Source organism: Eleutherodactylus coqui, chromosome 5 (genome assembly GCF_035609145.1).
Source record: "Eleutherodactylus coqui strain aEleCoq1 chromosome 5, aEleCoq1.hap1, whole genome shotgun sequence".
Taxonomy (NCBI): domain Eukaryota; kingdom Metazoa; phylum Chordata; class Amphibia; order Anura; family Eleutherodactylidae; genus Eleutherodactylus; species Eleutherodactylus coqui.
Window position 1 is genome coordinate 147,668,448 of NC_089841.1, and position 24,563 is coordinate 147,693,010.

General features: G+C 41.6%; 1 protein-coding gene across 1 annotated transcript in view; it reads left to right on the plus strand.

Annotated features, from left to right (window-relative positions):
- Nucleotides 1-24,563, plus strand: part of TMEM132C (transmembrane protein 132C) — a 530,618-nt gene that overhangs the window by 110,729 nt on the left and 395,326 nt on the right. Inside the window, exon 2 of the mRNA XM_066603398.1 lies at nt 19,787-20,672. Coding sequence (XP_066459495.1) covers nt 19,787-20,672 — 886 coding nt within the window. The remainder of the gene's footprint in view (nt 1-19,786; nt 20,673-24,563) is intronic.

Genomic DNA, 24,563 nt, shown 5'->3' on the forward strand with positions numbered 1-24,563 from the left:
CGTTGCAAATTTCTGGCTAAACCTTTTCAGACCACATGAAGTGAATTTTCGGAATCTCCTGCACATGGCTTGTACCGTAAATGCTGTGGAATTTCCACAGCATTTCCGCCATATGTGAAGACAGCCTGCAGCGGACGCTAGCGATGACGGTCAGGAGACAAGATGAGATGAAAGTTAGGGGCTTTTAATTAGTAGTATAACAGGATGCAGCCACAGACAGCTTGGGAACAGGACAAGGTGGCTTGAGCTCGGGTAAATAGCTGCTATCATTCATGGACTAAATACACTGGCGATGAGGCAGTGACTCGGGGAACATGAAGGGTATTTATAGGAGGACTGATTAATGGAGCAGATACCGATGCATAATGGCAAAATCCAGAACTAGGGAGGATTAACTTTTAAGTGGCTGGTGCAACATGGTCTTGCAGAGCTGGCTCGGAGAACTGGCAGAGTGGAGTATGTCCAAAACCATAGTAATCAAATGGCAAGCAGTAGATCAGGAAGAGGTTTCAAACAGGAAAGTTCATAGCATTTCCTAATGAACTCAAGTACCTCCGCATTAGGTTCAAAGTTATCCTGCGCCGTATACAAATTAGGAGAAAAGAGTGATCTGGCCAAGAAGAGGCACGCTGATTCATAAGCTGCCAAGCTAACCAAGACCCTTTTCTCTTGATAGACAGGGCCTTCTGTGTAAGGAGGGATACAATCAGCTGTCTATTAAGAAAAAAGGTAACATGTCATTTAGGCCACATTCACACGAGCATATGTGTATTTGTGTACGCATGAGCAGAGCACTTTTGCAGAACGAGCAATGCTTTTTTGCGCGCCCATCGGCATATTTTACTGTACCTTTTGCATCCACAAGGCATGTTCATGTGTGTGCGGCAAACAAGGACGCAGCGGTTGAAATGGCTAATTCGTGTAATAAGTTCCAGATGTGTATGTTCTTTTTTTAGCAGAATTTGGGCTCCTTCACACAAATGTCATTTTGACGCAGAGTAGGCGCGTCAAAAAATTGCATCCAAATGGGTTCTATTTCGACGCCAATATTTTACTCTATCAAAAGATAGTGCTTGTCCTATCTTTTGATGGCAAAATGCCGAGACTCCATAGTGTCCCACGGGAGCTGGCCTGCAAAAATAGGTGCCTCTAGTGAGGCATTTCATGTCATGTAGGGCTACTTCCCACTGGTCCACTGCGATATCGGGCCATGAATCCCGTCCTGATATTGCACTTGCCACCATGTGAAAGCCCCATGGATGCAAGGCTGTTTTCATGTGAAAAAGCCTCGCATTACTAAGGGGATGAAGGGAATCCCCTTCATCTCCGCGGAGGGGGATTCCCTTCATCCTCATGAGGATGTTCTTGATCTCCGCGGCAGGGGATGCCCTTCATCCCCACGAGGATGCCCTTCATCTCCATGGCAGAGGATTCCCTTCATCTCCACGTCGTGGGATGCCCTTCATTCATGCGGCGGGGGATTCCCTTCATTGTTCTGATGGCTCTTGGATTTCGGGGCTGCAGGATTAATTAGATAAAATTGCTAAAAATAGCCGCAAGTTGGTTGCGCCTATTCTTCATTCAATTTAGCGCTCCAATAACCACAATCTTTTTAGCGTGGCTATCGGAGTGTTAAACTGATGCTTGTGTGAAAGAGACCTTATGCAGTGTATCACACATCTCCTGGCGTATTGCGCCCCCCCCCCCCATAGACTTCTATGGTAAAATAAGGAACCAAAAACTATTTGTTATTAATTGTTTTACTTTTCAAATTGTAGTGGAAATGACTATTTTAAAGGTCGAATTGAAAGTTTGTGTTTCACAAACAAGTGAAATGCTTAGTGGACAGCTGATATGTTAAAACGGCTCCACATACTTTGCAAGTGTTCTTTTCCATTTATTGCAGCCCCTACACAATGCTGAGTGAAATTACTACTTAAAGTGGTGTTGCCAAAATGCATTGTGTGAATGAGGGCTTGCTGGGAAGGCCATCATTTCGAGAGGCTTGCTTGTTTGGAGGTGAAAAGAAAACCTGGTTTTCATTTTGATCAAATATTAGGTTTGAAAACCTCCCACTGCTCGGAGCCCAGTTGGAAGACAGAATCAGATGAAACACCTTGTGGTTTCTGTCTCTGGTGCAGTGTTTTAGCCTGTCTAACTCTCATTCCAAGGTGAAAAAATCCTGGAATTACATAACTGTTTTTATTTCTCTTCCCACTGCTGGAGACTGAGTCTGGACAATCACAGATTCCTTCTCATTATTAAAACTGCGTTCAGGAACACAGTCATTATCATTAGTAACCAGCACGTTGTAAACTTAGGTTTATTATTTAAGGGGTTGTGCAGGGTTAGAAAAACATGTCTGCTTTCAGAAACAGCTCCATACTTGTCCACAGGTTGTGCCTGGTAATGCAGCTCTGCTCTATTCAAGTGAATGGTGCTGAAATACTAGTCAAAAACTCTGGCATTGTTTTGGGTTAAAAAACAGCCATACATGAATTTATGGTAAAAAGATGGGTATGAGAGATAGATAGAGTATATTTCCAAGGCGTAAAAGCGCCCGGCTAGCCAAGATAGGGCATTTTGGCCGGCGCTTTTACACCATGGAAATACTCCCATGTGCACTGATGCATTGTAAACCAGTGCATCAGAGGGGCAGTGTATATCAGCCAGGCGTGAAAACCCGACTGATATATGACCGTGTGAATCCAGCCTAATATATATCTATATCCTCACATGTACCCCGGATTTATAGCTATCCACCCGGGTTACCTCAGCCCGAGGGTGTATACAGAGGAGCTAGATGTACACTCTCCTTTGCATAATATGGCAAAGACGAAAGGTATAAAAATGTGTGAGAGCTTGTTTACCAATCCGAATTTATGGATATTTATCTGGATTTCTGTGCAGGAGTTTTTTCACACCTATAGGTAAACAGCCAAGTGCGTATGCCCATGTGCCTATACAAACACGTATATTAGGGCTGAAAGGTCCAATGAATCCACTGGCCTTCTGTCCTATTTTTCATATGTGTGGCCATATGCGCAAAAAGCACTCGGTAGCACAACATTCAGACGAACAATTGTTTTCCTGCAAAATGTTTGTGTGAGAAAATATAGGACCTACTCGGTCCTTTTCAGCCATATATTTTATAGGGCGCGTTAAAGATGGGTGTTGCCTTATCTTTCGACATGATATGCTGGAAGCTCCCATAGACTTCTATGGGAGATGGAAAAAAGGGAAGGGGAGGGAGTTACCCTGCATGCAACACTGGGAAAAGAAGACAGCTCGCCCTAATTAGGCATTTAATTGTCATCCAATTATAGCTTGCCATCGCTTTAGCGTGTTTATTGTACATTCACGCAGCAGTGCCCGGTGTGAATGGCTTGAAATACGCCAATTAAGATCTGTAGACAATTGGGTCAGAAATTCATTCATGCGAATTTACGGTGTGCTCGGGCGAACATATATACGCACACGCCCGTGTGAAGGAGGCCTTACATTGTACTGTACATTTTAGTGTGAAAATTGCAACCGAAATTCCGCAGCAGATCCGTGATGTGTGAACTCAATCTAAGGGCTTATTTAGACGACCCTATCATGCAGGTGTAAAAAAGTACCTAAAATGCAACCATTTCTAGCATTGGATTTCAATGGCTTCATTCAGACAAACTTTTTTTAAAATATAAGCGCATTAAACAGGACATACGCGATCATTTTTGGCTCGTGAAAAGATAGGTGTTGCCCTATTTTTCAATGTGATACACAGCAAGCTCACATAGATTTCTATGGCAGCTGGAAAGACAGGAGGGGGAGGGTTTTACCCTGCATACAAAACCGGGAAAAGAAGACCGCTCGCCCTAGTTAGGCATTTTAATGCCATTCCGAGGATTTCTGTGGATCCTTGCTTGCCATTACTTCTGCGTAGTTTTTAACATTCATGCAGCAGCGCCCTGTGTGAATGGCTTTAAATACACTAAGATCAGGAATCGATTGTGTTAAAAAGTCATTCATGTGTATATACGCTGAGTATAGCCGAACGTAAAAACGCAGACAGTCGTGTGAAGGAGGCCTAAGGGTGTATTCACATGGTAGATTTTCATGTGCAAATTTTGCCCAATTGCGATTTGGACAGAACTTGCGTGTGAAAAGACTGCATTATTTTCAATTGGTTTATTCACATGAACGTTTTTCTCTCAGCATGTCCTATTCTTGGGTGATTCCGTTAAGGAATTGCCGATTATTTCCAATGGGAGACCCATTGCATATGCGAAAATGTGCACAATTCCCTGCAACATATTTGCGCTATGAACAAGCTTGATTTGCACTTGTATTTGCGCATTGTCCTGCACTTTTGGTGCATGCAGGGGTCTTCATATATGCTTGAAGCTCCCCACCCCTCCCACTCTGATTTAAAAGGCTATTTAGCCTAATGAGGTACAGATTAGAGATGAGCGAACGTACTCGTTTCGAGTACTTACGCACCCGAGTACCGCCATTTTCGAGCACTTCAGTACTCGGGTGAAAAGATTCGGGGGGCGGGGAGAGGCGTGGCGGTGCAGGGGGTAGCAGCGGGGAACAAAGGGGAGCCCTCTCTCTCTCCCTCTCCCCCCCACTCCCCACTGCTACCCCCCGTGCCGCCACGGCGCCCCCCGAATTTTTTCGCCCGAGTACGGAAGTACTCGGAAATCGCGGTATTCGGGCGAAAAAGGGGCGTGGCTGAGCATGTTCGCTCATCTCTAGTACAGATGTGTTCTTTTCTCTGCGGTTTTGCATTGCTTTTTACACATCCCCTTGTGTGCTGTGTGTGCATTTTTACACCCCCCATAGACTACTATGGGGCCCTTTTGTGCGCAAGTGAAAAAGAAAGAGATGTGAATGAACTAATTGAAATCAATTAATTCTGCGTATGGCGCATTCAAGGACATCCTACACTTTTCTCTTTGCGTAAACAATCAGTCCATGAAAAAAGAGCTAATCTGAAAACACCAATGCCAACTGATGGTGTTCTATGCTATCCAGATTACATCAGTAAAAATAAAGATGCAATATGGACAGGAGATATGCCTGCATAAATGAGCCCTAAGGCTGGGTTCCCACAGGACGGAATCCCACCGGAAATCTCGCGGTTCGGCCGCAGCGAAAAACCGCGAGATTTCCGCCGGGAAAGCGTTGCTTCAAAACCCGTGACATGCTGCGGCCGTGTAATCCGCACTGCAGCGCCGACTTCGCCGTGACGGATCGGTCGTCCTGTGCGGACAAGATTTCTGACACATCTTGTCCACATGGCTGGCTAAACCAAGGATTAGCGGCCGCAGAGAAATTCCCGACAGAATTTCAGCGGCAAATCCGCCCTGTGTGCACCCAGGTTAAGAGTGAATTCACACACACCAGAAGTGCTGCGAAATTTCGGCTGCAGAATGTGAGACAAAATTCTGCAGCAACGTGTGTTGCTCACGGGGCTCCTCGTCTCCACAAAGTACATCTGAGGCCTCATTCACACAAGCGTTTTTATGCGACTATTTTGCTGCGATAAAAGTCAGGCAAAAATCGCAACCATGTGAAGCATTAGATGCCAATGCATTCATTCACATGAGCAATTTTCGGGCGCACGAAAAAACCTTTTAGGTCACCGATTTTTCGTTTCTTGACCTATCTTTTGACGAAAAATGCTGCAGGCTCCCATTGACTCCTATGGGAGCTGAAAAAAGGGAGGGAGAGGGAGTTCACCTGCATCCAGTGCTCGGAAAAGAAGACAGCTGCCTCTATTTAAGCCATTAAAGTCATTCCAAGGATTTCTGCCAATTAACAGAATTCTGTGCTGCAGAGTATTTTTTTATGTGATATACCCGTGTGAATGGACGAGAAAACGCTAAATAAGCTTGGGACTCGATCGTGGCTATTCTTCATTGATGCGATTTTCGGCCACAATGTCGCCAGTGTGATGACGTATCGCCCATGTGAATGAGGCCTCAGAGAGAGGAATGGGCAATGTACATGCAGAAAGAGCCATTGCTGGAACAGAGCGCCTGGTAAGTATGGAACACAGCATTGCGGACTCCCCATTCACTCATCTTTGAGCCCTCATAATGTAGTTTATGGGGCTCACAGAGAATGACAGGTAGTCTTTAAAAACCCCATTCACTTAGAGCTGAAAATTCCACAGCAGAAGAGAGTCATTCTGCAGATTTTCAAGTCAGCAGCGCAGTCCATGTGTTGTGGAAATGCCATGGAGGTTTCCTGCAGAGATCAATTCTTGCAATATAGTGAGCGAATTCAGTGGTGAAAACCTGCATCAAAATCTGCAGGCATGATATGTGATCATGCCCTAAGAGGGTTTTCACATAGTGGATTTTGGCACAGGCTTTGGTGCAAACCTCTTGCCAAAATCTGTGTTCAATCCACGTCCCATTCATTTGAATATGGATCTGTGTTACCGTGTTCGCAAAGCTGATTTTTACACTGTGGATATGAAATCCATGTTGCGGGGGGAAAAAAAGTATGGAAAAGGGGAAAAGGAAGTGATGTGTGACTTTTTAACGTGACTCTACACGGAACTCACTTTGGAAACCTCACACACAGATTTTGCCCCCCTAGAAGGCTAAATCTGCATGCGGATACCCTGCAAAATATGGGGGTAGAAATATGCAGTTTAAGGGCATATTCAGAGTGCCAAGGGTGCAACTACGTCCTGAACAAAGGGAATCTCTTCCTCTTCGCTGGCTTTTCAAACTCTGCACCAGAGTGCCACCAGATCTTTCCCGCATATTGATCTTTCCCGTGATTTGTACGGCCGGGAAAAGAAGTGATGAAAACAAAACCAATAAAATCCTATTGAAATTAGTCGTTTTGTTGTGTCCCGTTATATGGCCATGATTATCATAGGCGCAGATATGCTTGAGACAGCACAACATTTTGCACTGTAAAGGTCACGCTATCGCGCATATCGGCGCTTTTAACTGTACTTTCTGTGCTGCTTAGAACCGTTCACATCAGCGTGGGACACTGTGTTGTCCAATTAGTCCTCAGTAGTTTTGATTTCCATAATTTCGCAGGGATCAGGTGTGCATTTGCGCACCCCCATGGACTCTATAGTGCCTTAGGTGCGCAAATGCGTACAAAAATAGAGCACAATGAGTTGTTTTTTTCGTGTATGCGTAACACGCACGCAAAAGTGATAGTGTGAATGAAGCCATTGAAAACAACTGGTTCTATTCTCTGTGCAATGTGTGAATAAGCCATAAGGGTGCTTCACACAAGTTTGTGTGGCAGTAAAAACACTAAAGTTAATGTAATTTGTTTGTAATTGTTGCAATTTCAATTTTAGTCGATTGGTTTTCTTACTGCACTTATACATTTGTAGAAAGCCGGGGATCGCTGATTTTTAGCCACTGCAGAGATCTTACAGCTGGTTACATTGTTTCCATATAACATCTGTCATATCTGCTCGCAGTGACATAATAGCAGCACTGAATACACATGTTGTCATTAATACCTTCTACACGGGACAGCCAGTGCAGAATATTTGTAAAGCCCCTTTGCTTGCCTCCTCTCGCTGCTCCGGACCACACATACAGTCATGCAGGCCGAGCACAGGTGCATGGCTCAATCACTGGTCATGTTACACAGGAATAACGGATGCCGTTTAAGGTTCTGAGCCACTTTCAATGGCACCTTTGAGATCACACAAGAGATCACGATCTCTGCCAAAAACACAACAAAGACAAGACTTGTTGTGTGCTTTACATGGATGGTCAAGGGATATTTGCTCCAAAGAAAAGACAATTGGCATTACTCGCTTGTCACAGCTGTAACCTTATTTTATTACCATCTGTTATGGCTTTACAGCAATGCATATGTATGGTTATGTATGCAGTTAAGGCTATATTTGCTTTGCAGATTAACTCTTTCATTTTTCAACTATCTATCTATCTATCTATCTATCTATCTATCTATCTATCTATCTATCTATCTATCTATCTATCTATCTATCTATCTATCAATGGAACACCTACACCCATCACACTGGGCATAAACGTACCATGGCCATTCCCCAGCACTATCCTCACTGTATATGGAAAGAATACAATTAAACTCTGCATAATTACCCAGGCAGTAATGACCTCTAAGTACCTGATCTTAAGGGGTATTGCAGAATTTTTACTATTGATGACCTCAGGATAGGTCATCAATAGTTAATTGGTGAGAGTTCACCGCTCTGGATCCCCAATGGTCCGCCTTCAGTGCAGCAGTCCAGATGTCATCATAGGTGAGTAGCAAAGATAAAAAAAGGTAAAAAAGGAGGGTGGAGTAAGACCCAGTGAGAGTGGTGAAATGATTCTAGAGTAAAAAGTGTTCCGAATGATGGAGATGCTGCCTACCAGATAACGCTCCACCAAGGTGGGTGTCAGGATAGTGAAAGAGAATGTGATAAAATACTTGTGGTAAAGACGCAACACTCTAAGCTAGTTGTAAGCTAAAGGTCCAAGATGCGATAGTGAAAGCACTTCTTTTTTATTTACCAATATAGAGAACGAGCAAGTGAATACGCATTTCGGGGTCAAGCCCCTCCGTCAGTTTGGCTGGATTAAACACGACAGGATGCCTGGGGGTGACACAATTCCAAAGGTTTTCGGATGTGTTAAATAAAAAAGAAGTGCTTTCACTATCTCATCTTGGACCTTAAGCTTTCGACCAGCTTAGAGTGCTGCGCCTTCACCACCAGTATTTTACCACATTCTCTTTCATCATCATAGGTGGTCAGAGCCAGAAGTGTAATAGCCGGCTTTTCTCCCATTGAAACCAATGCCTGTTAGACCTCCACTTCTGCCTGTTGGAACAGAAGTCTAGCTGTCAGTAGACAGCTGAGCCCCAGATCCTTCCTGCACAAGACTCCTATGCAGGCCTTAGACAAGGCAGTTATGTTTTTTAGGATGGCCTAACCAGTGTGAAGGCTAAAACGTTGCGTCTATGGATGAGTAAATACACTGATTATTTTACCAGACTTGGATGTGTTGCGTGGTTTTGGAATATCTATCTATCTATCTATCTATCTATCTATCTATCTATCTATCTATCTACCGTATTTATCTATCTATTCTACCCTGGCTGAACAGTGTGTTCATCTGTATTTTAAAAACTTTCCATAGACTTCAATGCCTTTTTTTATCTGCAGAACGGATGAAAGTCGTGCATTCTGCATTTTTGAACACACACACATATTTTCTATGCCTTATGAACAGTCACAAAAAGTGAAAATATATTTGTGTGTAAACAACGTAAAGTTACCACCATTGTAATGGATAATAATGCCCACGTTGCCAGGAACTGCTGTTCACATAGCTAAATGGGTGTATTATCAACAAGTTACAGAGGTTATTTATTGTACGTATAGTGTTGGAAAAGGTATGACACCAATATGTTCCTCCTGTCAGAATTGTTTAGTACTTAAAACACACTATTTTTGATCACATAATTCATTCTAAATGTAGCTGTTGGTCCCGGCGTATCAAGGGAAATGATGTCTCAAATCCTCAACCTTCATTGTGTTGATCTGATTATTTGATGTAGTTTAATTAATGTTTCTGTCAATATCATTGGACTCTAAAAAGTCATGTTTGTGCTACGGCCCCTGCAATGCAATATAACAAATCCAAATTAATTAGCATGGAAATCTGCAAATGTATGCAGATTTCTGGCTAATGTATCTTCCACTAACCTTTACATTATAAAACAGGGCATTTTATAAGTGTCAGACTGAATGAAAATAATATGCTTGCAGCATTGCAAACATTAGCTGTAGAAGTATAATTGTCTCTACATAAAAAAAATAACATAAATTACATGGGGCAGAATTCATTATAGCAGATTAATCCCGAATTTTTGATTTTCCTGTTATTTCTGCTTAACAGTCAGGTCATTGCAAATTAACAAACTCAGAAACGGTTTTTAGAAAAGTGTCATTAATAAATATATGATACATGACGAATGTTCCAAGGAATAGAACATTTATATCATTTGTGCTCAAAATCTACAAAGAGCATTACCCATAACAAAGTGGAAGAATTTCACAGATACCTAAGTCTTGATTAGTGTCATCGAATGAATTCCTTTCAGGAATTGAAAAAAATGTAATCTGTTTAAGTTGTAGCCATTACCCTATATAGTGGTGGTTTTCAACCAGTGTTCCATGATAGAAAACATCACCGGAAATGCAAAGATGTGGGGGTTGAATATCAGTGCATTTGTAGGTCATCCTCCTTAAGGGGTAGACACACTATCCAAAAAGTCTGTATCTAAAAAGCCAGTTTCCTATACCATCAAACGGCATTTGGAAACTGGAAGAAGCTCTGAAGGCTTAGTCACACAGGCGTTTTTTCGTGCAAATTTTTTTTTTGTGCGCAAAACTGATGCGCACAAAAAATCGTGTGACCAAAGCCAGAGTCATGGCTGAAAAAAACGCTGATAGCAGCATTTTGCAGCCCAAAGGCGTTTTACGCTCAAAAAGAGCGCTGCCCGCTATCCTCTGCCACAGCTGTCGCAGAGAACAATGTTCTCTAATTGAATTCAATGGAGCTGGCAATACAGCCGGCTCCATTGAAAGCAATGGGCTGCCGGCAAGTGCTGTAGTAATTTTCGGGGAAGGGCTTTAAATATAAGCCCTTCCCTGAAAAGCATCCAAAAAAAGTGTAAAAAAATATATATATATACTCACCTTTTTGCAGCTGCCAGGGATCAGCCGCATCCAGAACTCGTCCTCCTGAACTGCTCTGAACAGCTGTGAGTAGTATTCAGCAGCCGGGGATTTAAAATCCCCGCCTACTGAATGAGCTGCCTCTAATTGGTCACAGCCTGACCAATCAGAGGCAGATTCCACTCACACACCCATTCATGAATTTATGAATGGGTGTGTGACTGCTGCCTCTGATTGGCTCAGTGGGACCAATCAGATGAGAGGCAGCAGTCACTCACCCATTCATAAATTCATGAATGGGTGTGTGAGTGGAATCTGCCTCTGATTGGTCAGGCTGAGACCAATTAGAGGCAGCTCATTCAGTAGGCGGGGATTTTAAATCCCCGGCTGCTGAATACTACTAACAGCTGTTCAGAGCAGTTCAGGAGGACTGCCGCTGGCCGCGCTGAACTCCGTCTGCCAGGACCAGGTGAGTATATATATATTTTTTATTTTTACACATTTCAGGATGAATTGCAGGGAAGGGCTTATATATTTAACCCCTTCCCGACAATTAATCCCGCGATCGCCGGCAGCCCATTGCTTTCAATGGAGCCAGCTGTATTGCCGGCTCCATTGAATTCAATGGGCTAACATTGTTCTGCCGGGACAAGGTGAGTATATTTTTTTTAAATTTTTACACATTTCTGGATGAATTGCAGGGAAGGGCTTATATATGTAACCCCTTCCCGACAATTCATCCCGCGATCGCCGGCAGCCCATTGTTTTCAATATAGCCAGCTGTATTGCCGGCTCCATTGAATTCAATGGGCTAACATCGTTCTTCTCTGCCACAGCTGCTACAGCTGTGGCAGAGGAGAACGATCTTTATGCTGACAGTGTTGCTTAATAGTGGGACCTGGGAACTTGAGATGCAGCCCAACATGTAGCCCCTCGCCTGCCCTATCCGTTTCTGTGTCGTTCCCATCACTTTCTTGAATTTCCCAGATTTTCACAAATGAAAATCTTAGCGATAATCGGCGATATACAAAAATGCTCGAGTCGCCCATTGACTTCAATGGGGTTCGTTACTCGAAACGAACTCTCGAGCATCACTGAAAGTTCGACTCGAGTAACGAGCACCCGAGCATTTTGGTGCTCGCTCATCTCTAATGTCTAAGCTTTTCTTCTTTAGTAAATCTTTGCAATGGGATTACGATATTTGCTTTCTTTTGACATTTAAGCTAGAAGGTAATTTATTTTGCAGTTAAGTGAATACTTTTAAAATGATGTCTGAGTGATGTGCAGTACCCCCAACTACCATTTTGGCAGTTATCATAGTTTAAGAAATTGTTATTTTACAGTAAAAGATGCCGAAGCCTAAAATCAAATCCATCAAATACGTTTATAACAAGTTTTATGTGTCTATTCTTTTTTTCCTTTTAATGCACTTTGTTCAGTTGTCACTATTACTGTCCTGCAGTACATTTACTTTCAAATACCAAGAATGTAAAACTATTTTAAATCTGCATCACACACAGTGTAAAGTTATTGGGTTCAGTAGATAAGTGTTAAAGTGTGCTTTCAGTTTTGTAAAAAAATTGAGTTTTAGTAGAAATATGTCAAAAGATTTCATCTCTGGGACTTCATGAAGTATGCTGTCACAGGTTGCAAATCATACAGCCTCCAGACTACAACTGTCCAGGTTCCATTGGACTCCTGGGACATATTTTCTTCTAAAGGCTATATTTCCAGGGGAGAATATCTCTGTACAGATGGAGTCTCATGGGGCATGATGCAAACTCTTTTTGGTCTTATTTGCATGGAAAGTGTCAAAAAACCTTCCTTATGCCTTTGTATAAAATCAGAGGCACATGGATGCATAGTAGAGTCCCCATGTAGCTCACTGACCGACTGCTTATGTCTCTGTACCTTACAGCCATGTGAATGAGACCTAACTTGTCCTACAAGTTCTGGATCATCTGTGGAACTTTTAATGCTAGCGCTCTCTAAAAACCAAGTATTTTCCTCAAGAGCTTTTAACTTCTGCCTTTTAATCTTTCTAAAACTTCCTAATTCTTTAAAGCTGTTTAAACTTAAAGTTTCCCAAACTTATGTATTTAGCTACTTTTATTCTGAAGGACACAGTACCGCTTTACAACTGTATAATAGAACTGTACCAAAACATTCTTTATTGCAATGTATGGATCTTGCACCCTTTTCTGTGTCCCTTTGACACTTTCATGGTAATTTTGTGCACATCAATGAAACATCTCCAATTTTACACCACATTGAACAAAGAACAACATGTTTATTATTCGTATAAGAACACAGGACTTAGATGCGTAAAAATGTTCCTTGTTTCTCATGCCATTACATGGCTTAGTTCAAGGACAACTCCGCTTTCACCATCTGAAATGCTTTAAATTTCACAAAAGGACAAAATGTTCACTCCTATAATTCAGAATACGAAATTTGTCTATGGATTGTTGTACTCTTAGAAAATATATAATTACTGGTTTTCCTAAAACTTTGTAAAGACAAATCCGGCCCTGCTCAAATTGTACTTTCTATAAAGACCTCAGTGATTGGTTAAAACCAAGTTCAGCAAAGTGGGAGGGCACAGGAAGGGCACTCCTACTGATTCTAAAGAGTGCTTGTTGTCAGTAGTGCCATACAATCTGTAAATGCTGCTTCCACCAGTTGACCACAGAGCTCCGAGATTGGCTTTAGCAGCCTGTGACATCCTGTCAACAGGCTGACTACAGCCTGAAAACACAGACCTGGTGGAGTGGTCGTAGGTACCATGCTAGAGCTGGAAGGAGCCAAGAAAGGTGAGCATAGGCAGGTTTGTTATTTTTTTAATATGGATGGCCTATTTATAGCAAAATCAAATAATTCAGAAACCTCTTTAATGATTATTATGGCTTATTATTAATAGTAGATTATAGTCTACCAGAAAAATTGGCACATAATAAAGAATATGAAAAAAACTGGCAGGAGAAACCAAAATATAAAACTTTTAATAAATAGAGTTTTTAAAAAGGTAATATCACACTATATGCCACAAATTAATCACTATTACATCATTAATTGAGGAATTGAAAAACTTGGGAAGACAGTTGTTATGAATGATGTTGCAGAGAAAGCTGTCCAACTCATTCAGGATTACAGTAACATTCTCACAAAGATGAAACTAAGAAACAATTTGTTTTAACAGATCATTGCCGGAGACCATAAAAAATACTTAAGGCCGCATGTACCCGACAGGGTCAAATTCTGAATGCAGGATCCTGCAGTGGAATCCTACCTGGTGCCCGGCCTGTGACCCATGCGTACCTGTCTGGATGGTTTTAGTCTGTGCTGCGGATGTGCCAGATGCAATGATGATTGTGGAAGGGCCGTGGGATGGACAGCTTCCATTGACTTCAATAGAGGCCGCCCACATGGAATCCAGATCAAAATAGAGCATGCTGCATTCTTTCCTCCCGCGAGCGGAAAATCGCAATTGATTTTCACTTGTGAGCATGGAAACCCGTTTTTACATTGCAGGCTATGGACAGTATTTGCTGCGGAATCTGGAGGCAGACTCCTCCGGATTCTGCAATGCAAGTCCGGCCGTGTGAATTGGGCCTAACTGCTACTAAATCCTCTCTTAGGAAAAAATATTGTTCAATGTTCGTTCATTCGTTCACATTATGTTTTGATTCTATAGGATGTATTGTTGTAAAAAAAATTGTTTCTCTTATAGAAGTTGTGTGCGTTATTAAAACCTAATATTTTTAAAATTTTTCATGTTATTTCAGGAACTTTTTGGAATTACCTTTTTGGAAATTTGATTCAGTATGTTTTAAACAATTGCTGGGGTTACTTGGATGTGTTCACATAAATTTCTCTTAGAAGAAAAAAGAAAATGGTCGAGATAGGATAGTGTATACCGCTTTTGAATGGAATTAATCGTTGCGAATGCGTATACTATGTTCCAACTTCAGGGTGCGGGCAGACGAGCGCATAAACGGCGCGTTTTTGCGACCAAACGTATATACGTGACCATCTGAGGCAATGGTTTCGAATGTATTCGTTCACATGGGCGATTTTACGGCGCGTAAAAACGGCAATTCGAAAAAAAACGGAACATATGCGACCGAAATACGCGCCAACGCATATTCGATCGCCGAAAAGACCGTTTGCAAAGTAGGAACAAACGAAAATACGCTTTCTAGCTCTGGTCGTGATCGGTGAAAAACGATCGCTCGGGCGATTATACGTTGCGCTCGTGCGAACGTAAATACGCCTACGCTCGTCTGCCCGCACCCTCAAGGTGTTTAAGAGTTGTCTAGCAATTATCCAATTGAGCTGAAGTTTTGTACAGCCCGTTTTTTTGTTGATTGGAACAGGATTAGGGGGTGGGAGCAGCAAAAGTTTAACTTTTTGAAACCTATAGCTAAGGGCCACCCCAATGTCCATCCTGATATAGGCCTCATACCCATGGCCGGGTCGGATTCCGCCTGCAAAATATCATAGCTGAATCAGACCCGGCACCCCCCAGAGACCCTATACTCACTTCTCCGAATCCGCCGCGAGTGTCTCTACCGGTGAGCTTGCGCACATGCGCAGTGCAGCACATGACACGCTGGGCGGTGATGTGGATTCTCGTGGTACTTCCCCTGTGGGACAATTTTATGCATAGAATAGAACATTCTCCCCCGCGAGCGGAAATTCACAGTTGATTTCCATAGTGTGCATGGGAGAATAATTTATCACAGCATGTCTATAGACAGACATTGCTGCGGAAGTCACGGGGGTGTCTGACCGCGATTTCCGCAGCGATAATCCGTCTGTGGGCATTAGCCAATAAACAGATAAATATCAAATGAGTTTACTATAATCTAGTACAATCTAATAATGTATTCATCTTTACAGGGAACACATTTTTGAATTCCCCCCCCAAAATATTGGCATGATATGTTGTAGTGGGGGCTTGATATGTTATTTGATGGTAATTTAAATCAGCAAATCACAATTGGCAACACTAAAGGAAACTTCTCCTGGCCCTAAGGGGACTGTCATTGTTGTCCAGTGTGGTAATTTAGTCAGTAAATCACAGGTTACAAAACTCCAGGATGCTCCTCAGATCCTATGGGGAATGTCAATGTTGCCTAGTGATGGCTCTCAGGAGAGCTGTGCATTAGACAGCAATGCCTACTGTAAATATAAATGGTGTGACGCCCAGAGCATTGATTTTTTTTTTTTTGCTGGCCTGATTGATGAAGATCATATTAGCCAATTATTGTTACAATGACACTTGATTTACATTCTTCAATTATGGTATGACATATTTTAAGACTAGTGTCGAAATAATCTAGTAAGACAAGTGATTTATATAATATAGGTCTACTTGGACTCAACGCAACCCTCCAGTTCTGGACAAACAACGATGGCTGAACCGCTTCTCTGGATCCCTGAAGCGCACTGTGCATACTATGCATCAATAGTCTAAGACACTACATGCTGCTCTGACCAGCCAGCACTACTCATGTGGACAGCAGTGGTCAATCAATGCAGGTGTAGTGTCTTAGACTAATGATGAATACTAATGCACAGTGTGTATCAGGCAATCAGAGAAGCTGGTGCGGACATCTTTGTTTCTCTAGGATTGGAGGGTTGCTTTGATGGTTTGTCCTATAATGCTTTAAAACCCTATGGAAAAAATGTACCTGTCCACATAAATATGAAATGTATTTCTTGATATTTCTATGCACTTCTAGTTTACAGTGGGGTTGATGATCTCAAATGTTGACCCAGGGATTACTCTGGCTGCCATTATGAAGTCAAGAAGGATTTTTTTCCTCCAAATGAGCTAAATGGCGACTTGTTTTTTTTTTCCCTCCCTCTGGACCAACAAGGGGAGGGGGGAGGGGTTTGAAACAGGCTGAACTAGATGGACATTGTCTTCATTCAGCCTTACATACTATCTTACAGAATGAAATGATTGCTTGATATATTGTAGTTGGAAAGCAATATCTAATAGGTTGTTATTTATCAAATATCACAGCATTGGTTATTCTATATAATTACAATATATATTCTATTATGGAATTTACACCTTGCTCGACATTCCCATACTAGGTAAATATCTAACATGCTCTTCTATTGTTATCCTGAAACGACATTTGATTCTAGATTGTAGCTGGTTATGCATTTCACTGCACTGACATATCAGTCTGGTAAAGCTGAGTCTATCAGACATGTCCTCCCTGTCAGTATTGATAAGGTGAACGATTCCTATGACCTTCAAAGACCTTTCCAGCTTAGGAACTGATATATACATTTTAAGGTCAACAAATGATTGAGAGAAACACTATACATTGGAAATGAGACAGTTCTGGAACTAAATAATAATGAGTCTAATAAGAATAATGTTACATGTAATAAGGTATGTGTGTTTGTCATCCCTCAAATAGTCAACTATTGATTTACAACCACATTCTACTGTATCTCCTTTGTATTGCTTGTACTGCTCTCTTTAAAGGCTATGTACACCTTTGCACTATTTTTTAATCAATGTGTTTTTGGAAATTAAGACTTTTCGTAACTGGTTTTCATGAAAAAATTCTGATTGTTTGATTTCTATACTTGTATTATTTTCTATGGTACTGCAAACTTACTGATTCCTCCCCTAGCCTGCTTCCCTGACAGATCAGGAGGATAGATAGTAAAGCAGAGAAAACTGCTAATACAGAGAGCTGTATGACAATGCTGAGGGATGGTGGAGGAGCACAGGAGCCCTTATCAATAGTGAGGGAGAACAGGACCAGCAGCTACTCTGAGCAAGGATGACATAAACAGAGAGATAGCTGTGTAGTATCGAATGGGTGTAGTTATGCTGCACAGCTACTAAAAGAAGAGAGTGGGGGAGCAAGCTTGCGTTCAGATAAGAGACCAGCTGAATAGAGCTGGGAATCCCCCTGAGCCAGAAACTTGAATGTAGCAGAGCCTGCAAACCAGGTGTGAGGCTTTGTAAATGCATGAGAAGAAAAACACAATGCAAAAAAAAATAAAAAATCAGATAATTGCATCATTTTTTTCTGCAGGGACTTAGTAAGATATGTATGTATTAACTTTTCATTCACAAAGGTTTAATAGCCTTTAACTTCACCGCTTGTAAAGCCCCTCTAGGTTCCCTAATTCACTTGAAATGCATTAGTGCCTGTTCTGAGATAAGAGGTTATGGATAAGTCACAAGGATCCTTTCCATGCTTAATTGGTGGATATGAGTCTTAACAACAGCTTATGTATGTGATCTCTCTATGTAATGATTAGTTTATTCAGAACTAGACACATTCATTTATATCTCTACACTTTTTTCTGGAAATGTAGGGTTAATTTTTAATGCTGTCAAGGTCAAGAGATATTTATTTAAAAAATGTCTTTAGGGTATGGACAACTAGACGCAAGAAATCAATTAGCGCTCTGCGCATGCAGAAAAATCTGAGCAGCTTGTCTGCTTAGCGAAACAGCATGAGGGAAAGGCTGATCAGCCGCTATTCAGTCCCAGGAAAGTGCCCTGTAGTTCATAGTAATTAATTACTCCAGAGGGAATCACCGAAAGCAGAGATAATAGAGAGCAACGGAAAAGTAGAAAGCAAGTGGGAGGAGAAGAGGCCGATCTAGTAAATGCTGCCTGATACATTGCTAATGAATGCTGCTGCCAAACAGAACATCATCCCACCAATGTCTATAAATAAAGCCCTGAGCACCGAGCAACTTATGAAATATGATGGTAGAGATTTATAATCCAGATGACATTACACCTTTGGTTTAAAAGGAAGCAGTCGTGTAGTGCAGTCTATAAAATATATCACAGAGAAATATAGGTGTCAGGATTCTATATATATTTTCTGGTGGGCAGCACTTTATGCATGTGAAATATTAATTGTAAATGAAACATGGTAATTAATTTGAAAAAGTTCCCAAATGTCTCTTTGTCTTAGTATATTCATGTGTTTGGAATACCTTTTTGAAATATAGAGTAGGTGAGCATTCATATGGGTCATCTGGTCCTGCAGGACTTAAAGGACATTTGTATGCATTTTGTCTTAATATGTTTGCTAAGCATTGAGATTCCTGATTGGCTTCTGTATAACTACATCTATTCTGATCCTTTTTTTCATCACTTTATATAGAATTTCACACTACTTTAGCATATTTTGAGCAGTAGTAGACATGTGAGAATGTGCATGTAACATCACTTCACTGCCCCATGCACTAACCCTGTGATCCTCCATACAGGATCAGAAGAATGTGGAATTGCAGTATGAACCCATAACCCATCATCAATCACTTCATGTTATGGTTCTCATTCTGGATGATTATGGGTTAGAAACCACATCTGTGACATCCATATACCCAACTATGACAACCCAAATTGGACAACTCTTTTAAAGGGATTGTCCAATGATTAAATCTTACATTTCTCTTATAGAACATAATGTCTTAGTTCCAATAATTTGAAGAGACAATAATGTTCCCTTGTCTAGGTATTGCTGTTACATACTTGTTACGGTGTCCATTAATATTCTTCTGATTGCCTTCTCGGAACGCCTACCTAATTTACCCAAGACTGGTGAGAAAATGGAGCTTCTAGAGTTCTATTAGTCATTGGCTGGCGGTTACAATAGCAGGAATCGCTCCACCATTCAGGTGGTAGCAGTTAACTATTGACCATGTGAGAGGGAACTGAACAGAGCATTTAAAAAAAAAATTACAATCACTGAATTATGTTTTGTGATGGCTAACAGTCAATATTTAATCATGGTACAACCCCTTCAGATTTAGAACCTTTAGATTTCAAACAATTCTTGCACTTTTGCTCACCAAGCCATTTGTGAATAAGTATACATACAAGTGTGCTGGAATCCAGCTTAAATTTGAAATACATATTCTAAATTGGAGCAAATATTTTGACCCATGAAACAAACACAATTTCAAAAACCTTGCAGTCTTGTAGTGATTCATGTCTAAGAGAAATTACTGAAGGTACTTTTTATTGCCTTGTCTTCTCACATCTTCTGACATTATTATCTTGTTTTTCTGTTTCTATTTTATTGGCAGTGGCGCAGTCTAGAGGGGCTCAAGAAAACTTCCAAAGGTTTTCAGCACCATCAACATATCTACCTGTAAATTATCGAATTTCCTCTGCAGAAACTGCCTTCCTGTTGAAGGAAAACAACCAAGATTTTATGAGAAATTCTAGTTTGCAATCACGAGTTGAATCCTTCTTTGTTCACAAATCTCGTAGAACTCCGGTCTTGAATGCCAGTTATGGACCTTTTTCAGCAGAAAGAGAAATCCCAGAAGACCTTCTGCTGTCACCTCCTCTTTTTGCATCTAATAAGTTTAGTTTTACCTGGAAACTCAAAACATATGTAATCAATGAAAAGGTATATCCCAACAAACCCAAAGTGCAAATTTTATTCTATGTAACAGGTAGAGACTGGGATGACTATAGTGCTACAGAAAGGCTTCCTTGCCTAAGATTGTTTGCCTTTCGGGAAACCAGAGAAGCAAAAGGGAGTTGCAGATTACATGGGATATTGGGCCTGTGTGTGGCGGAACTAGAATTTCAGCCTACTTGGTTCACTTCACCTCCTATAGTAACAGGTCGTAAGAGAAATCAAGAGCAGTCGGAGGGCATTCCTGTGGAACTTTACTATAGCATCCATTCTGAGGAAGAGAAAAATGAGTGTACAGCAGAGGAAGCTAGAAAGGGAAATGCAATCCGTCCTGGCAGAGACCAAGGGGAAGACTCCGTTTCTCAGTTACAGAGGATTGCAACAATAACCTTATATCGAAATCCAGAAAATTCCCAGCTTACTGAACTCAGGTTGGACAGTAATGTTGCTCTCTGGTTGCCATCAAAGCCTGCGAGACAAGGTGAAGTTTTACATGTATATGTGACAGTGGCGAATAACTCAACACTGGATCAGTTCACATTGAGGTACAGAATTTTATGAAATACGTAAAGGTTACATAATTAAATAAAGCTATCATTGATTTGTGCGGGATTAAGATTTGTTTTTTTCCCCCAGAAGTATTTCTCTTCATGCCCTGAGTGTGGAATTGCAATTCATCCTCATTAAAGTGGTTGTACCAGAAATGCTTTTTATTACCTACCTATAGGATACACGGTAAAAATCTGATCATTGGGAGTCTCCTCACTGGACCCCACATATTCCAAGAATTGGGGTCATGTTTCCCTTGTCCTTCTCATTGTGCGCTTACTGCACAGTGAGCAAGAGGTTGAATGGAGCAATGGGCATTGCCGCTTCATTCATTTTCAATGGGACTTTGGCAAAACAAGTCCTCGGCTATTTCCATCAACCCCACTGAAATGAATTAAGCTGTGGCCATGGATGCTCGGCCATTGCTTCATTCAATCTGATGTCACTGTAGGTTGGAGAAGCATCCTCGCAGTGAAGAAAAGAGGAGTAAAAGGGTTCTTTGCTCTCAGGGTCAGAGCAGGTCTCAATGGTGAGACTCCCAAAGATCAGATTTTTACCACCTATGCTATGGGTAGATGCTAAAAGTTAATTCTGGTACAACCACTTTAAAATGTATGGGTCTGAGATGTAATAGCAGACATGGCCCATGAAGAAGAGTAGCACTATTTCTGGAAAACGTTCAGTTTTGTGCAACCTCTTTTAAAGGGAACCTGTCACATACCCACAGCACCAGAGATTAAGTTATGGTGCTGTCAGGGAATGTGACAAGCAACCAGGTGATGTATTTTTTGTATACTTACCAACTCCCATGATCCAGCTCTGTTCCCCTCTGAAGTCGGCATACAGCATAAAAATCTGACTCTTTTTTCAAAGTCCCATGGGTGCACTCTCTCATAGACTTGTATGAAGAGAGTCAGATTTTCATGCCGCATGTCGACTTCAGAGGTAAACACCACAGAATCACAAGAGCATGTGAGTATAAAAAATACATTGCCCAGCTCCCTTTCACATCTCCTAACAGCACTATAACTTAGTTTATGGTGCTGTGGAAATGTGACAAATTCTCTTTAATGTCTAATGGTATCATTTGATTTAATGTTATTTCTGATCTCACATGGACTAAGCTGCTAAACCTTTAGTTTTATTCTATTTTCATTATAAGATAGTTTTGATGAGATAGCAAAAACGTCACAATCATTAAATAAGTGAAACATATTGTATATGCTGCTATACGTATGCATATTGTCTCACAGTCTTGAGATATATATCAAGGTATATGTTTCCCAGAGTCCTTTCATTCTGCGATGCAACACGGAACAAGCTCCAGAGCTAGCTAATTAATTAGTAGCTCCAGTGGGTACATGTTAGGCTTCTTTCACACTGGCAACGTAATAACACAGTGAGAAAATCACAGCGATACTGCTGCTGCATTTTCCTCACGACAATATCGCGATTTTGTGTCGCTACAAAGTTGCACGACTTTGTAGTACCACCTGCAAGGATTTTAAGGGGGGGTGGGGGCTTGAAATATAAGCCCTACCCTGAAAATAATCCCTAGCTGCATTAAAAAAAAAGAATACATCACCTTCCAGGTGCTGTCAGCTCCCAGTGTGTCTTCTCTGAAGCTCTGGCAGACTTGCTTGAAGTCTTCTGTCATCACTTCCTGGATTGGAGGTTCAAATTCCCCGCCTCTAGGAACTGCTGGCTGTGATTGGTTCACGAGCGCCGCGGCTCAGCCAATCAGAGCCAGTGCTCGCTGAACCAATCACAGCCTTTCAATGCAATGGCTGTGATTGGTTCATCAAGCGCTGGCTCTAATTGGCTGAGCCACGGTGCTCGAGAACCAATCACAGCCAGCACTTCCTGAAGGCGGGGAAATTGAACCCTTGATGGGGAAGCACTGAGAGAAAACTCAAGTGCCAGGGACTTATAGAGTAGACACGGCGGAGTGAACAATGGCTGTTAGGTGACTTTTTTTTCTTTTTATGCAGCTAGGGCTTATTTTAGGGATTTTACAATAGAATTTCCTCCTGTAAAAGTTGGGATGCATTGCACTAGGAAGGAATGCTCTTGGCCACATAAGACAAAACCCCTGGAAATCCGTGGTAAGACTGTGCTGGGGTACAGGGGTTTTTCCTCTTGGCCACATAAGACAAAACCCCAGGAAATCCATGGTAAGACTGTGCTGGGGTACAGGGGTTTTTGGAAGGTTGATAAGTCTTTAAGTGATAAGGATGAGGTTGGAGGATCAGTAAGACCTCACGGACATGGTTATGCCAAATAAGAGTCTGGTAAATTGATACCTCTGTCAGGATTTCAGCCATATGGCAGCCAACTGTCCTATCACGTTAGAACCTATGCAATGGGACTTTATCCAGAAACTTATGACTATGTTTGCATAGGTGGACTGTACAGTGGCTTACGCCAATGCTTCCGAGAGGCATTTATGTGAACTGTTGGTTAACACTAAAAAAGTGGTTGTGGTAATGGATTCCAGGAGTGTGGTTACTCTGGTGAAAGGGAGCCTGGTTGAGGATATGTAAAGAGCACTGGATCTATATACCATGACATGTGTACATGGTGATGCTCTCTAATATCTTACTGCTATTGTCGGCATTCAGTCTTCCCAGGGTCCTGTACACCCTAAAGTAGAAGTGATACCTGTTCTGATGTATGATATTATGCTGGGAAGAGAATTTCCATATGTTTGGGACTTATGGGAGAGCAATGAAGAAACTAAGCATAAGGATACTGTGACATCCCAGGTAAACCCAGAACCATCTGAAATATCTTCCTTGATATGGGAGAGAGACGTGTCAGAAGAAGAAATAGATGCTTTTCCTCTATCTGTCATGTTCAGAAAAAGTTATGACCCCATGCGGGGTGGGGGGTAAATCCTAGGGGGCCGGAGCCTCTGTATTTACCGAACCTGGAGGGTAGAAAGGATGATATCCTGTGTGACCCTACCCTTCAAAGTGCGAGGGAAAATGTATGAGAAATTAATGGTGCACCTGTAGAATCTAATGTTAATCTGACTTTCCCCATATATAAGTTGAAAAATGATTTACTGTACCAGGTGGATAAAAAAGAGGATGATACAGTTAAACAGTTAATTGTCCTAGGTCCTATTGGAGAACTGTTCTGGATCTGGTCATGGTCATATTTTAAATGACTATTTAGGGGTCCAACCTTATAGAGAAGATTACAGAGTCAACTGGACTAGTTTTAAAAATCGTCCCCACTCAACCAATCTCCACATTTGTTGAAAATTTACATGGATGTACATATATCTTTGAAACGAGAAACCTGTATATATTAAGGACAGCAGCACATGAACGTACCTCCTTTATGCAGAGGGAGGCTGGTGAAGAAATGCAGGCTCAGAAACAAGGGTCTGGATTCATGACCCATATAAACACAGGTAGATACTTCAGAGAATTGCCGTACACAGGGTTCCAATAGCATGATACTCACACTCATCTTTATTCAATGCACACATGCACATAAGCTTGACAATGTTTTGGCTGTGACTCGCAGCCTTTATCCAAGAATTTGACATGTCACTTCAACACATACAGCCGAGGCAAAGCACTTCTTTGAGTTGTACAGTGTCAAAATTTGGCTTGCGCATTACGCAATGTAATTTTGAAGCCACTTTGAGGTTAAATTGCGAGTCACATATTGTTGTATAAGTGCTAATAGTAAATTTTTCGTGCTCACAGGCACAAGTTGAGCTATTATGTTAAATTTCAGCATCACAGCTACCATAGTTCTGCAATGGCCACATGTTATACTTTGCAAAATCTTTGCTGTTGACGCAGTGTGGTTGGTGGGATCGCCACGCACAGGGCTGTGGTGCTCCAGGTATATGATATCCGGAGATAAAA